The sequence below is a fragment of the Vulpes vulpes genome, chromosome 8 (genome assembly GCF_048418805.1).
Source record: "Vulpes vulpes isolate BD-2025 chromosome 8, VulVul3, whole genome shotgun sequence".
Classification (NCBI taxonomy): domain Eukaryota; kingdom Metazoa; phylum Chordata; class Mammalia; order Carnivora; family Canidae; genus Vulpes; species Vulpes vulpes.
Genome location: NC_132787.1, coordinates 50,327,566 through 50,340,767, shown reverse-complemented (window position 1 = coordinate 50,340,767; position 13,202 = coordinate 50,327,566). Strand labels below are relative to the sequence as shown.

The 13,202-nt window shown below is 43.6% G+C and overlaps 1 protein-coding gene across 1 annotated transcript; it reads left to right on the top strand.

The window, feature by feature from the left end:
- Positions 1–5,014: 5,014 nt before the first annotated feature.
- KPRP (keratinocyte proline rich protein) lies at positions 5,015–9,109 on the top strand. The gene is made up of 2 exons (XM_025983331.2): positions 5,015–5,043; positions 6,558–9,109. Exon 2 carries the CDS (start codon positions 6,586–6,588, stop codon positions 8,359–8,361), a length of 1,776 nt encoding a protein of 591 aa, XP_025839116.1. The 5' UTR covers positions 5,015–5,043; positions 6,558–6,585; the 3' UTR covers positions 8,362–9,109.
- Positions 9,110–13,202: the final 4,093 nt, after the last annotated feature.

The window sequence follows — 13,202 nt, the reverse complement described above, 5'->3', positions numbered from 1 at the left end:
ATTTTTATCCATTCATCTATCAACAAACATTTAGGTTGCTTTCATATCTTGGCTATTGTCAATAATGCTGCAATAAACATGGGGGTGCACATATCTTTTTAAATTAGTGTTTTCATTTCATATGATCATCTTTTCACTTTCTTGATGTTATCATTTACAGCACAAAATTTTTAATTTTTATAAAGCCCAATTTGACTATTTTTCTTTTGTTGCTTCTGCTTTTGGTGTTGTATATAAGAAACTGTTGATTAATTTACTTCTACGTTTTCTACTGATAGTTTTATAGTTTTAGCTTTTCTTGAGTTAATTTTTAGAGTATTTTGAGTTAATTTTTATGTATAGTATGAAAAATAATATATTTTAATATTAATATCACCTGTAATATTATGCAAATTTATCTTCTCATCTTTCTGTATACATATCTAATGATGACACTATCATTATAGCGCTATACTTATTAATTTCATTGTTCTACCTCAATCTATAATTTTCTATCTCTTTCTAACTTTATTTTTATCTTTATAATTTGAATCTAATATTAGGACCAGAAATAACTTCAGGATTTTTGTCTAGAACTGAGACCTAGAGAATTTAAGTGATTTTGCTGGAGGCCACAGAACTTTTAATGTCTTCTTTGTGTTATAAAAGAGATTTATAATGAATAAAGGAATTTTACAGAAATAAGTTAACCTCAAGATTAAATTTAGGCAAAAATATAAATAATAAGGTATCTAGTCTCTGAATTGGAAGGTAGTTTATCTTTGAAACCCACAGCAAGCAAATAATCCAAACATAAAAGAGCAATCTATATCCTTAATTTAATAAGTGAAATCTCATCTTCTTTCTAGCCAACTTATATCTACTGAAGTCTTTCTTGGTATCCTATCAGGCAACCAACTCTTTTAACTGGCTCCAGGGATTTATTACTAGGCTGATTTTCATAACATCATTTAACAAACATTTAATGGACACTTTCTAGGAACGCCGCTTTCTGCTAGACCCAGTCTTCTGCTGCCAAGATGCTCATTATCTGGTGAAAAAAGCCATATCCATTGGTAAAAAAAAGTACATTATTTGTAGGTCCCATAAAAGAAGACTATTGGCGTCCGTGTGGCTCATTTCACCTGGGGTGATGGTGATAGTAGAGCTAAGTGAGGCTGATGGAGAACTTGGAGGTGGGCTAAATGTGATGCAATTCCTAGCAGATATCTGGCACACAGGGGAATAGAGGTAGTTGGGGAGAAAAACAGGAGATAGTGTTCTGAGCAGAGGAAAGAATTCTGAGAAAAGGCATCAGACATGAAGCATCAGCCTACATTGGGAGCATGTAACTGAGGAGTAGGATGTGGCAAAAGGTTTTTTTCTGTAACCAAAGATAGCTTGAAATTTGATGTATCTTTGCCAGCAAACCCCTTTTATACTTTTCCAAATCACTAGATATTGATAACCTAGTAATGCTACATTGATTATATTCTATGAGGCTTAGCATCTGATGAAGCAGGACTGTCCAGTTGCCATAATAATCATAATATATTATGATTAAAACAGTAGTTAATTTAGTTCTGCTCTAGACTCAGAGTACTACTGTTTAATGGCATGAGTGTTACAAGACAGTCAGAGACTTCAAATACTCCATATAAGCAGGGGTATGACTTGTCTAGCCTAGTTCTTGTCCTGCTGAGGAAACACATATATTACTCCTTCATTTCTACACATTCTCTGTTTATGCATTTCCAACTCCAGCCTCATTCTGTCCTTCTACATCTTTACGTCCCCTTATGTGTCCATTTAATGTTCCCAGTCACCATCCCTCTTGTGCTTGCTTCCTCTTTTATTTTTAATGTTTCTATTAAGGGTAGTTGCAAACAGACCTGGGAAGCTCTTCTGCTCTGTTTAATATTACCTTTTTTTTTTTGTTCTCCCTGACACAAAGAGATGTCCTTGTTTCATTATCTCTTAAACAGCCATTTGGTGACAATCTGTGATAGTATTTTGTGCCTTTACCTTTACCCTAGTTGACACATAGGTACTACATGGTTTAAATATGCATATCTGATCCACTGGAAACTGGGCTCAGGGAAGACAGCTCAGTAGTACCCTGGTGACAGGATAAAACCCCGATTACTTCAATATTAGAGGGTGGGGGTCACAAGATATTAATAATTTATATGGAAAAGTTTAAAGATATCTGAGATGACAAATAGCACCTTCATTTCAGGAATGAGTCCCTGCACCTCCAGCTACTATAGTGATAGGAGGGGACTCAAATGAAAAGAATGTGAGTGATACAAAGGGAGAAGTTTTATCAAAAGAGTTCAAAAACATACATCTTTGCAAAGAGAGGACAAGTATTTATTTTAGCTCTTGGGATCAAGGCATTCTAACACACCCGTGAATTCTGTTAAGGTTCAACAAGCCTAGGCCCCAAAAGATCATAACTCCTGAAAAGGGTCTCATAGTACAACAAAGCATAGAGTATCTCTCTGTATCTGTAACTCAAGGTAACTTCATCTCATTGTTTATCTACTTCCTGAGTCTCTACCTCTAGATAACTTGGCTTTCAATCCTGGTTCTGACATTTCCAAGCTTATGATCACCAACAAATTATGACTGCTTTGAACTTTGATTTTTTTCAGCTATAAAAGATAATAATAGTTTGTACCCTATGGGCTATTCTAAAGATGAAGGGAGTTAATACATATCAAATCCTTAGCCAAGTGATGGTTATATAGCAAGTACTTGGTCAGTTATCTCTAGATTTATGTGTGCTTTTTGAGTTGCCTCCATCTTTTTATTCTTTTATTTTTTATTTTTTTGCCTTCATCTTTTTAAATTAATGCATGCATATCTGCTGCTACCTCATGCCTCTGTGTCTCTTTCACATGACCTATTTCACTCCCAGCTTGTATTCTTTATACTTCTGTATTTTTTAAATTGCTAACTCGTCTCTATCTTTTGCTCTATATTTTATTGTATCTATCTCTATTTTTGTCATTTTTGTAGATATTTATATACCTAGGTTTCTTTTGATATCTTTATATCAATTTTACAAATCATTACACCTGTTATCATCTATTCGTAGGTTTCTATGGTTATATGTCTAGCCATGTATATTTCTATAGCTCCATCTATCTAGATATTGTTGAAAACAAATTGTCTCTCCAAGACAACCATTAGCTTTAGTCCCCAGAGAGGTTCATCTTTTGGGGCTTCAGAATCTTCATCTGTAGAATGATGGAGTAGGACCATAAATTCCTGGGGACTCTTGTTACTTTGACCTTCTGAAACTCTATGATCCTACTCAAGTTTGGAATGGTATCTGAAGACCCCCTTTGGAATGAGTGTTGGAACCCAGAACTTGGACTTTAAAGTCAGGTGAACCTGGGCAGAGACTTCCCCATGGCAGGGACTGGTATGTGCACTGCAGGTCACAAAGCACTTTTGTACCATTATCTGATTTTACCTTCATGAGAACTCAGTGAAGTACTTTCATTCCCATCTTCATATGAGGAAACTAAGGTTCAGAGAGCTACATGAGTAACTGAGTGCTAAGTATTTTAGATCAGCTGTCTTATTTAAGTCACATGATAATTCTATGGCTTTTCTAATTCTTATTCCTCTTCTTTATTTCTCTTCTTATTTCTTCTTCTTCCTCTTTCTTCTTTTTCTTATTTCCATTTTATAGATAGATAATCTGAGGCTCATGGACGTTAAGTAGCTTTCACCCATTAGCAAGTACTGGAGCTCAGATTCAATCCCAAATTTGTCTAAAGTCTGTGCTGACAAGCTTGAGCAGAATCTTAAATGCCTATAGAGGCTAGAAGGTTATATAAAATAGTGAAATGATCCAGGTAGAAGGATTACTTCACTTTCCTTTAATCTCAGCAAAGAAAAACAAGAGCCTAAGTAAAATAATAAAAAGAAACTTATATTGTGCATTGCATCACAGATATATTATAGAATGATGGAGAATTGTAGAACATATAAGTATATGTAGAACATAGAAGTATATGCCCTAAGAGGGGAATTATTAATTTTCAGGTTTATGGAAATTAGCTTCACCTTTGCCACATCCTCTGATTTAGAAGAAAAGCTGGATGTCTAGAATCTTAAGTATAATTTCTCTATTTCTAAATTGTTAATGATCACTTACTAAATTATATAAGCAAAAATTATGTAGGCAAAAGATAAAAAGATGTCTCATCCTGACTGTATCTTGGGATGCCAAGTTAGTGTGTCTGTCCTACACTATGCTGTCTTTAAACCCTATACCATAGCATTAGCTGAGCACCGACTATAAAGCCATCAGGTTGCTCAGCTTAGGAGTAGGAGGAAATGCTGTGCCTGGTTGCTTATGGTTAACATTTATTCTGAGTAGATGTTGGATATTTTGAGTATCATTCTTGGCTGGATTCTTTTGCATAAAATAATTGCCTTAACCCTCACAACAACTCTGGAAAGAAGACTTAATTATCTTTATTTTCAGTTGAGTAAATTAATACTCCTGTCAGTTTTAAAGGTCACTCAGCTGTAAGTGGCCAACCTAGAATGTTAACTTCAGCTCTGACCATGTTCTCTTCGTTCTGTAGAGATGCCTCTATCTTTGAGGTGACTTTAATTGCTTCAAGTTGGGGAACTTCTCCTCTTTTATATTTATCTGATGAAAATCTGAGATAAGGAGGAAGTCAGGGGCCTGGAATCATCTTTCAGGACAAAAGATAGCTTTGCCACCCCTTATCATCCCCACCACCAGGTCTCCTAGGGATGGGGGAGAAACTTATAGGGGAAGGAGGAAGAAAACAAGAATCTGCTCCTTCAGAGTCGAGAAGCTTTGACATTGAAGTGAGATACTCCCACATTCTGTAGGTGACTGCAAGGTCAGGCATACAGGGAGGGGACTGCTGCTGGAATGCTAACCTGGGTGATGAGCCAGTCAGATGCCAATAAGCTGTCTCATGGTGTAAGCCAGACGCAGAGCTCTTTATATAAAGACAGCCCTCTGCCCAGATCCTTCAGCCTGAATGTCTGCTTGCTGTGAGGAGGGTGAGTCTAGGGGTTGGGTCCCGGGATTGGGCTAGAGATGCATCTCAGGGGATGCCCAGATTCACAAGGTAAGGCATGGTGGGAGGTGGGGGAGCTTCAAGCACCTCCCAGGAAGTGCTTGAAGGAAGAGTGATACATAAACCTGAGGAGAAATGTCTGGTAGACTTTTAGGAGACATAATAAGAATATTTGTGGAGTTTGTGTGAAGAACTGAGGGCCTGAAGTCAGTGTATTTGCCTTTGATAATAGTGGTCTCCTCCTCAAGTAGCATTTTCCCACATCAGGATCTCTTTTCCTGGAAAAGATGCATTTACACCTTATGAGCAGAGTTGTGTGTCAGGGGGTTACTTTCCCTAAGGGCATGTGTTTGTAGATATTCTCTATAAATGGAGAATGGAAGGCTTTGCTTTTCATTAGAAGCATTTTCAGTATTTCTGGAGCCTATTGAGAAGTGTTTTGTTGGGCGAATTAATTGTTAAATCAGCCACCCTGCTATGCCAGTCACAGGGCTGCCTGTATACAAACCGATGAATTTAGGGAGGGCAGAGGAATGGAGATTGCTTCTGTTTCTCCCTGGATAAGTGTCATGTTGGGGTATGCTTGTATCCCCCAAATCATGTTTGTATGCTTCTGCTGTGCAGGGTTTTATGTGTGGCTGAACATCAGTCTTGTGATTTAGGAATCTTGCACTTTCTGGGTTACCCCATCTAGGCACTCATTCCTTGCCTTTACAAGGAGCTAAGGAGAAAACATTTCTGAAGTAGCAGGTTGTCCCATGTCAGATAATTTAGAACAGCAACCTGCCTGGGCAGATTGCCATGTTGGTTCCGAGCCTTTCCAAGGCTGGCATGTTTTGTCTGTGTGTGTTTTGCATATGTCTATGAGGGTCATTTAAAGAAATTCACCTAAAAAGATTGAATGTGGAGAAACAAACATTTATATTGGGTTTGAGCTGTGCAATAACGGACTGGATCCTTTACTTTTCAGTGGGTGCTTTGGGCACAGATGGAACCTGAACACTTACTCCCACCTGCTCGTTTTTACATGTTTGCACTTGTATGTGTCACCAGTGTATGTACATGAGGATATCCAAGCTCCTGTGGGTGTGGAGACCCCACTTTGGGCTACAGCCTCAGAAGCAGTGTTATCTCCACCTCCTGTAGAGTGCTCTCCTGCCACTTAGGACAAGGAATCCTACGGTCTTCAACACACTCTGTGTTAGACACTCTGTGCTGAATGAAGCCTGGGACTGACGCTGGTGGGCGCAGTTGCACTCTGTGCCCACCCCCCAAGGGGAGACTCTGGATGCCTACAACTGTGGCTGTGCCTTTGAAGCTCCCTTAGATCAGGACAGGTCTCAGTGGCAGTGGTGACTAATAATGGATCCCTCTAACTCAGTAAGTGTTCTTGGGTAAAGGTTGATAGTTGGGGAGGAAAGTACAGGGAAGAAGCAGTGTCCTAGATCCTTCTCCCCCAACAACTCATCCTCCTAACACTGATCTTTCTACTGTCAGGTCTCACTCACCTGCCTTCATCAGAACCATGTGTGACCAGCAGCAGATTCAGTGTTGCCTGCCGCTTCCCCAGTGCTGTGTGAAGGGTTCCTCCTTCTACTCCTCCCAGTCGCCCAGTGCCAACAGCCAGGTGGTAGTCCAAGCCCCTTGTGAGATGCAAATTATAGAGTGTCCTGCACCATGCCCAGTTCAAGTTTCCCAGGTGAAGTGCCAGGCTTCGAGCCAGTCTAAGACTGCCCAGGTGAAGTGCCAGGCTCCATGCCCATCTAAGACCGCCCAGGTGAAGTGCCAGGCTCCATGCCCATCTAAGACCGCCCAGGTGAAGTGCCAGGCTCCATGCCAGTCTCAAATTTCCTCTGTTCAAAGCCAGGCCCTATGCCAGCCTGAGGTTTCCTATGTGCAGTGTGAAGGTCCATGCCCTGTTCAGACGTGTTATGTAGAATGTGCTCCAGTTTGCTATACAGAAACTTGTTTTGTGGAATACCCAGTCCAGAACTTTGCACCCTGTCCAGCTCCTCAGCCTGTCCAGACTTATGTGGCTTGTCCCCCAGTTTCCCAAACTCAGGGAAAATTCTCCACCCAGCGTCAGTATCAAGGTTCTTATGGCAGATACGCCCTGCAGGGTCAGTCCCCAGCTTCCTACAACAATTGCACCCCCCAGTTCCAATCCAGGACTGCCTACAGCAACTGCGCCCCCCAGCGTCAGTCCCGGGCTTCATTCAGCACTTGTGCACCCCAGTGCCAGGCCCAAGGCTCTTATGGGAGCTTCTCCTCTCAGCGCAGCCGCTCCCAGAGCACCAGCAGGTGCCTTCCGCCTGGCCAGCGGCAGCCTCCCTACCGCAGCTGTTCCCCACCACGAAGGTCTGAGCCCTTCTACAGCAGCTGCCTGCCATCTGCATGTTCTTCGGGCTCCTATAACTACTGCACCCCACCACGCCGCTCTGAGCCCATCTATAGCAGTGGCTGCCCGCGGGGTCCTTCCTCAGGCTGCGCTAGGAGATGTGGTCCCAAGTGTCGGATAGAGATTTCCTCCCCCTGCTGCCCCAAGCAGGTGCCCCCGCAAAAGTGTGCAGTTCAGATTCCTCCCATCAGACGCTGCTCTGAGAGTTGTGCCCCACGACCCTCCTGGGGAGCCTCCTGCCCGGAGCTGAGGCCACCTGCAGAGTCACGTCCACTCCCAAGCTTCTGTCCATCACGGCGTCTGGACCGAAGTCCAGAGAGATCGCTGCAGCGATGCCCACTTCCTGCCCCAAGTTCCTGTCCACGTCCTGCTCCACGGCGGTACCCGCGCCCAGAACCATGTGCAAGGTCAGGGCCACGTTCATGTCCTCCACCGCGGCGACTTTCCGAACCTTGTCTGTGTCCGGAGCCACGTCCAGCCCCGCGTGCAGCCCCACGACCTAGACCAGTGCAGCGTGAATTTCCCGAGCCACGTCCCTGTCCGCAGCCCTGTGAGCGCCCAGAACCCTACTCACTTCCAGAGCCAAGTCCCCTTCCAGCACCCTGCCCGAGCCCAGAGCCGTGTGCGGAGCCTCTGCGCTGTCCCAGCCCGTGCTCGGGACCACGACCGAACCCAGGCCCAGGAGACCTAGGCTGTCATGAGTCTAGTCCATGCCTCCTGGACACCGAGGCCCTCAGCTGTGGCCCAACTGGTTGTAGCCAGTGGCAAGGAAGTGGTGACAACTTTGGACCTTGTGATGGGATTCCAGAGCCACAGGGTTTTGGTGATTGTGGAGACCAAGGCGGCACCTGTGTTGGACTGAAAGGCGGTTCTGATGCTGGAACAAAGGGTGCTTATTTTTAAGGATGAGACATCCTTGCCTCCTGCCCTGAAAATGTTCTGCCTCCTTTCCCAGCAGCCTCAATTTCCAGTATGTTCTTGTGCGCTTCTTTCCAAAGACAGTCGGAGCCTCCCCGCTGCAGAGGTGATGTCCAAACTTCATTGCATGCCATCTCGGGATCCACCCCTGGGTCTCAGGCCCCTCTCCAGCCCTATATCTGGCTCCTCCCCTGAACACACCCTCAGTTCCTGCCAAACCAGTCTGGCCACCAGGGCACATCTGGGTGTTGTCCAGAATATACCTTGGGTGTCCCTTGCCTCTAAGCCTCTGCTCACTTCCTGCCCTCCTTGCCTGGACCAATTCTCTGCTATGCCCAGCCTCTGAAATTCAGCCCATCTTTCAAGACCTCTTCCTTGGTCTTTTCTGTTTGTTCCTACCCAAGGGAACCTATGCCAAGTTCCTAAAACTTATTGCATTGCTCATACCAGCAATTTGGCAACTGCCTTGCAATATCTCTTGAATTATTTCACTTTTCCAGTGTGTCTGTTTTTCTTGCCCAACTAGGTTGTAAGCTCCCATTTGAGTGAAGTGAGAATATCTCTAAAGCCCTGTGCTTCTCTTGAGGCAAGCAGCTGCTCAGCAAGGCTTGTGGGTTGGCAGCTTGAGCGACGATCTGGTTGGCAGCTTGAGCGACGATCTATCCTGACTGGCAACCCCAGGATCTGGGACAGAAGGAGGTCATGTAACAATAAAGATGATACTCTCATAGTCTGAGTCTTGCATAATGCCTGATTTTTTACTCCTTCCTGACTCTCTGGGATGAGCTTCTTTGTTATTATTATTTTTCTTGAGTTTATTGTACTCGTGATCTGAGTTTTGTTTGACCAGTGGATTACCTTATGGGTTTTCTGTCTCCTCTCGGTGTCAAGAAGAACTCTTGCTCCTCAGTCTGGGGGTAGAGGTCTCAGGTCTGGGCTGGGCAGGTCATCCAGCTGTGAGTGTTGGGAGTGGGAGGGGAGCCTGAGGAGAACTGGAAGCTCTCTGTGATATTCCACACAGGGTACACTCTTCTTTTGCTCAGAATAAACTATTTGCGCCTTTTTTTTTCCATCATAGAAAAGGCTGCCTCTATGTTCCTCCATTGCTTTTGAATCCCACTGGGCGTGAGTGGTCTTGATAGTATGAAGATACAGCTTAGAGGGTCTTCTTTTACCACTCCCTATCTTTGAGATGGGTGCTATGGAATGAGTGCTTTTGAGGTGAACCTATCCCCAAAGGGAGACAGTAGCCTGAGGCCATCAGGGTCTGTAGAGGACAAAGAGGGTCTCTTAAGAGGACAGCAGGGAGTGACTCTGGCCTGGACTCACAGATCCAGCTCCACAGGTTAGCACCACAGATCCAGAGGACATCTTTGGCTCTGAGGACATCTTTCCCTTGTCCCAGGGATCTGGCCTTGCAGTGTCAGAGGTAGAGACCTAAGAGACACCTGGCAAAGGAAAACCGGACTTCTTTATGTGAAGTACATTCATTCATTTTTTTTTACTGACAAATATTCATTGCTTATCTGTCAAGTAGGGACTAGTAAAAGGCACAGAAATAACTCCTCTTTGCTCTCAGAGAGCTTACTGCCTAGAGTGCTGGTTCTCAGGGTGGTACTTGAACCAGCAGCATAGCACCACCTAGGACATTATGACAAATACAAGTGCATCACATCAGACCTACTGAAGCAGAGATTCTAGCGATGAGGCCTGCAAAGCCTGATTTTAACCAGCCCTCCAGGTATTTCTGCTGCCCAATGTTTGGTTGTTACTAGTTTAGTGAAATATATTATACAGGTAGAACATGAATATATGTATATGTATGTGTGTGATTATATATATATATATATATATATAATATATATATATATGTGTGTGTCCTCTTATTTTCAGAATAGCCCACAACAAAGCATTATTTACTTATTTTTCTTTTTTTTTAATAATAAATTTATTTTTTATTGGTGTTCAATTTGCCAACATACGGAATAACACCCAGTGCTCATCCCGTCAAGTGCCCCCCTCAGTGCCCGTCACCCATTCACCCCCACCCCCCGCCCTCCTCCCCTTCCATCACCCCTACTTCATTTCCCAGAGTTAGGAGTGACACAAGCATTATTATCTCACCACTTGACAGAGCTGGAAGGAAGCACACAGGCTAAAGCCACACAGCCAGACTCAATTCCAAGCCTACACTCTTTGCTACTACATGTGGCATCTTTTATCTCAGTCATAATCTCTGCCTCTTCTTCCAACACATTTTTTTTGGACAGGTTATTTTCACCAGTTTTACTTTTGCCTCTTCTCTTCAAATCCAGGCTCTTCTAGGACCCTATCTGCTCTGTGGCACAAGCCCTCAAGGGCTTGGCAGGGTCCAAATAGCTCCCATGGGACACCATGGTGGGGGTGGGAAGAGGCTTGAAAGACCCAGATGGGGATTCTCATTAGATCTCTCCCCCTGTTCTTTCAAACATACCCCTGAACAAGGCCCCTCTTTTCTGGAGGATGAATGTGGAGCAGTCCATTCCCTCACGACACAGAAGAAACCCAGACCTGAATGGAAGATAACGGCATTCACTCCTAGGAAGCCCCACCTTCCTCAGGTTGAGTGTACAGGTCACCACACAGGCTCTTTGTTTCAATGACCCATGACCTGCACTGTTGTCTCAGGATAGACTCTGGTCCCCAGGATAACTAGGCCTGAATATGGAAAGAGATTGGATGATAGTAGAATATAGGGGTCTCTGGGTAAGTCAGGCTGGGCCTGTGCTCTGTCACAGACCAGGGCTGTTCACCAGCCAGCCTCAGTGCCATCTCCGTAACCAGAGGAGCTCAGAGCCCAATGCTCCACTCTCCTGGGGCAATAGTTTGAATTGGGTCCTCCCACCTCACCCCTTCCACTCTCCACTTCCTTCACACATGATCTGCCTCCCAGAACTCTGCCTTTTGCTTCTATATCAATGATTTGAACAAAGCTTAAAGGGCTGAGGATTGGAATTTCAGAGCAAAAAAGACCACTTATAAAAGCCTTTTAAACTTGCTCAGAGACCTGTGAGAGAATCTCCTTTTTGAATATCACACTAACCATCTAAGGCAGTGCACAGGTTGCATGGTGTTGTTTCCATTTTAGGTGACCAGACTATGCCCAGAAATGCCAGTGCATCAGGCAAATCACAAACAGTATGAAGTAGAGGTCAGCCAGACTCCTATGCTTGGCATCCAGGATGAGGACCTAGCTTCCAGAGATGAGGGACTAGTTAGTCTGAGTAAATGTAAGAGAGGTTGGATGCCCCGCCACCCCCACACCCCAAATCTTGCTTATATCTATGTGCAATTCTCTATCCTTTACCTCTTTTAGGCCTCCCACCCTGGGATTAGCATTTTCACTGTAGAATGAGGGAATTGCACTAGATGTTCTCAGAATTTCCTTCCAGACCAGGTGGATTAGCCACAGTTGCACTTTGTTACTAGGCTCAGTTCTTTATATATAGGTGGAATGACCCGGGAACCCACTTAAAGAGACAGAGTCTCAAGATCTATCCCAGATCTATTTAAATTGAATTTCTAGAGAGAGAGAATCTGAGACCTCCATTTGAAAATTATTCTGATCAGCTGAGATAAAAGTCATTGATGTAGTGATACCCAGGGCTATAAGCTTACTCAATATCTACAAGGAGAGTTAAAACTTGCACATATCTGGCCACAGCATAAAGAGAAGGTGGACATGGTGACAAAAATGAGGCTGACAACTGCCTTTTTGTGAAAAGTTTTATGTAATTACCCAACGCCAGAGTCAAATTTTCCACTTCTCAGTCTAGGAGCACCTCAAGACCAGGGAGTCTTCTTTTCTCTCAGTTAAATCCCCAACCACTGCCACCCAAAATACCTAGGATGTGGCTCTTGTGTATGGCTGAGAGAGGGGAGGTTGTAGGATATATGTTACAGATTTTTTGCTGGGAGAAGATAGGCTTAGTTTTAGTATATCTCTCCTTTATCCAGGCACTATTTAAATATTAAGAGGGAGGAATTCCACATCCCAAAGTTTGTCCTAAAGACTAGAATAATCCTGGATAAATAACCAAATAGAACTATCATGCATAAGGGAATAGCTCAGTTCTTTATATATAGGTAGATAGTAGTAATCAGAAGAAAGGCAGTGCACACAACATATAGGAAAATAACCAGGTGGTGAATAAGACTTGGTCCTGGGCCATAGCATACTCCTGATTTCTGGCCTGGTTGGACATCTCAGAAGATCCACATGCCTGTGGCTTAAAACTAGTTAGGAAGAGAGGGTGATACATAAAAATCCATGTGCTTCCCCATCACCAGGGACTATCAAACTCATTCTTCCAAAAGATGAAGCTTCCTGACCTGAAAGACTAAACTAGAAGTATCTAGAAGCCTATGAATAACCCAAGCTATGCCAAGCCCACCCATCATGTCCCTCACCACATCTTATCGTAGGAGCCCTGAGATGAGTTAACATCTTTCTCCTGTTCTTGACTGTTATATCTGTCAGGAATAAAATCATTTATCGACTTAAATAAAAACATCCATTCATTTGATAAACATTTATGAAACCTAGCTATCTCCCAGGAACTGTGCTTGGTTTTGGAAATACAACGGTGAGTAAGGCAGACACCATCATACCTACTTGGAGTTTGAAAGACTATAGAGTTTATAAGAGCTTGAACATAGGAGGCACAGTGTACCATGGAAACCCATAGGAGGGGTACAAATGGCTCAAGTGCCTAGAGGAGGTGCCTACAATCAGAGATTTGAAAGTTGGTAAGAGATGTCAAATGAATGGAGGAAAGAGGAGAGCA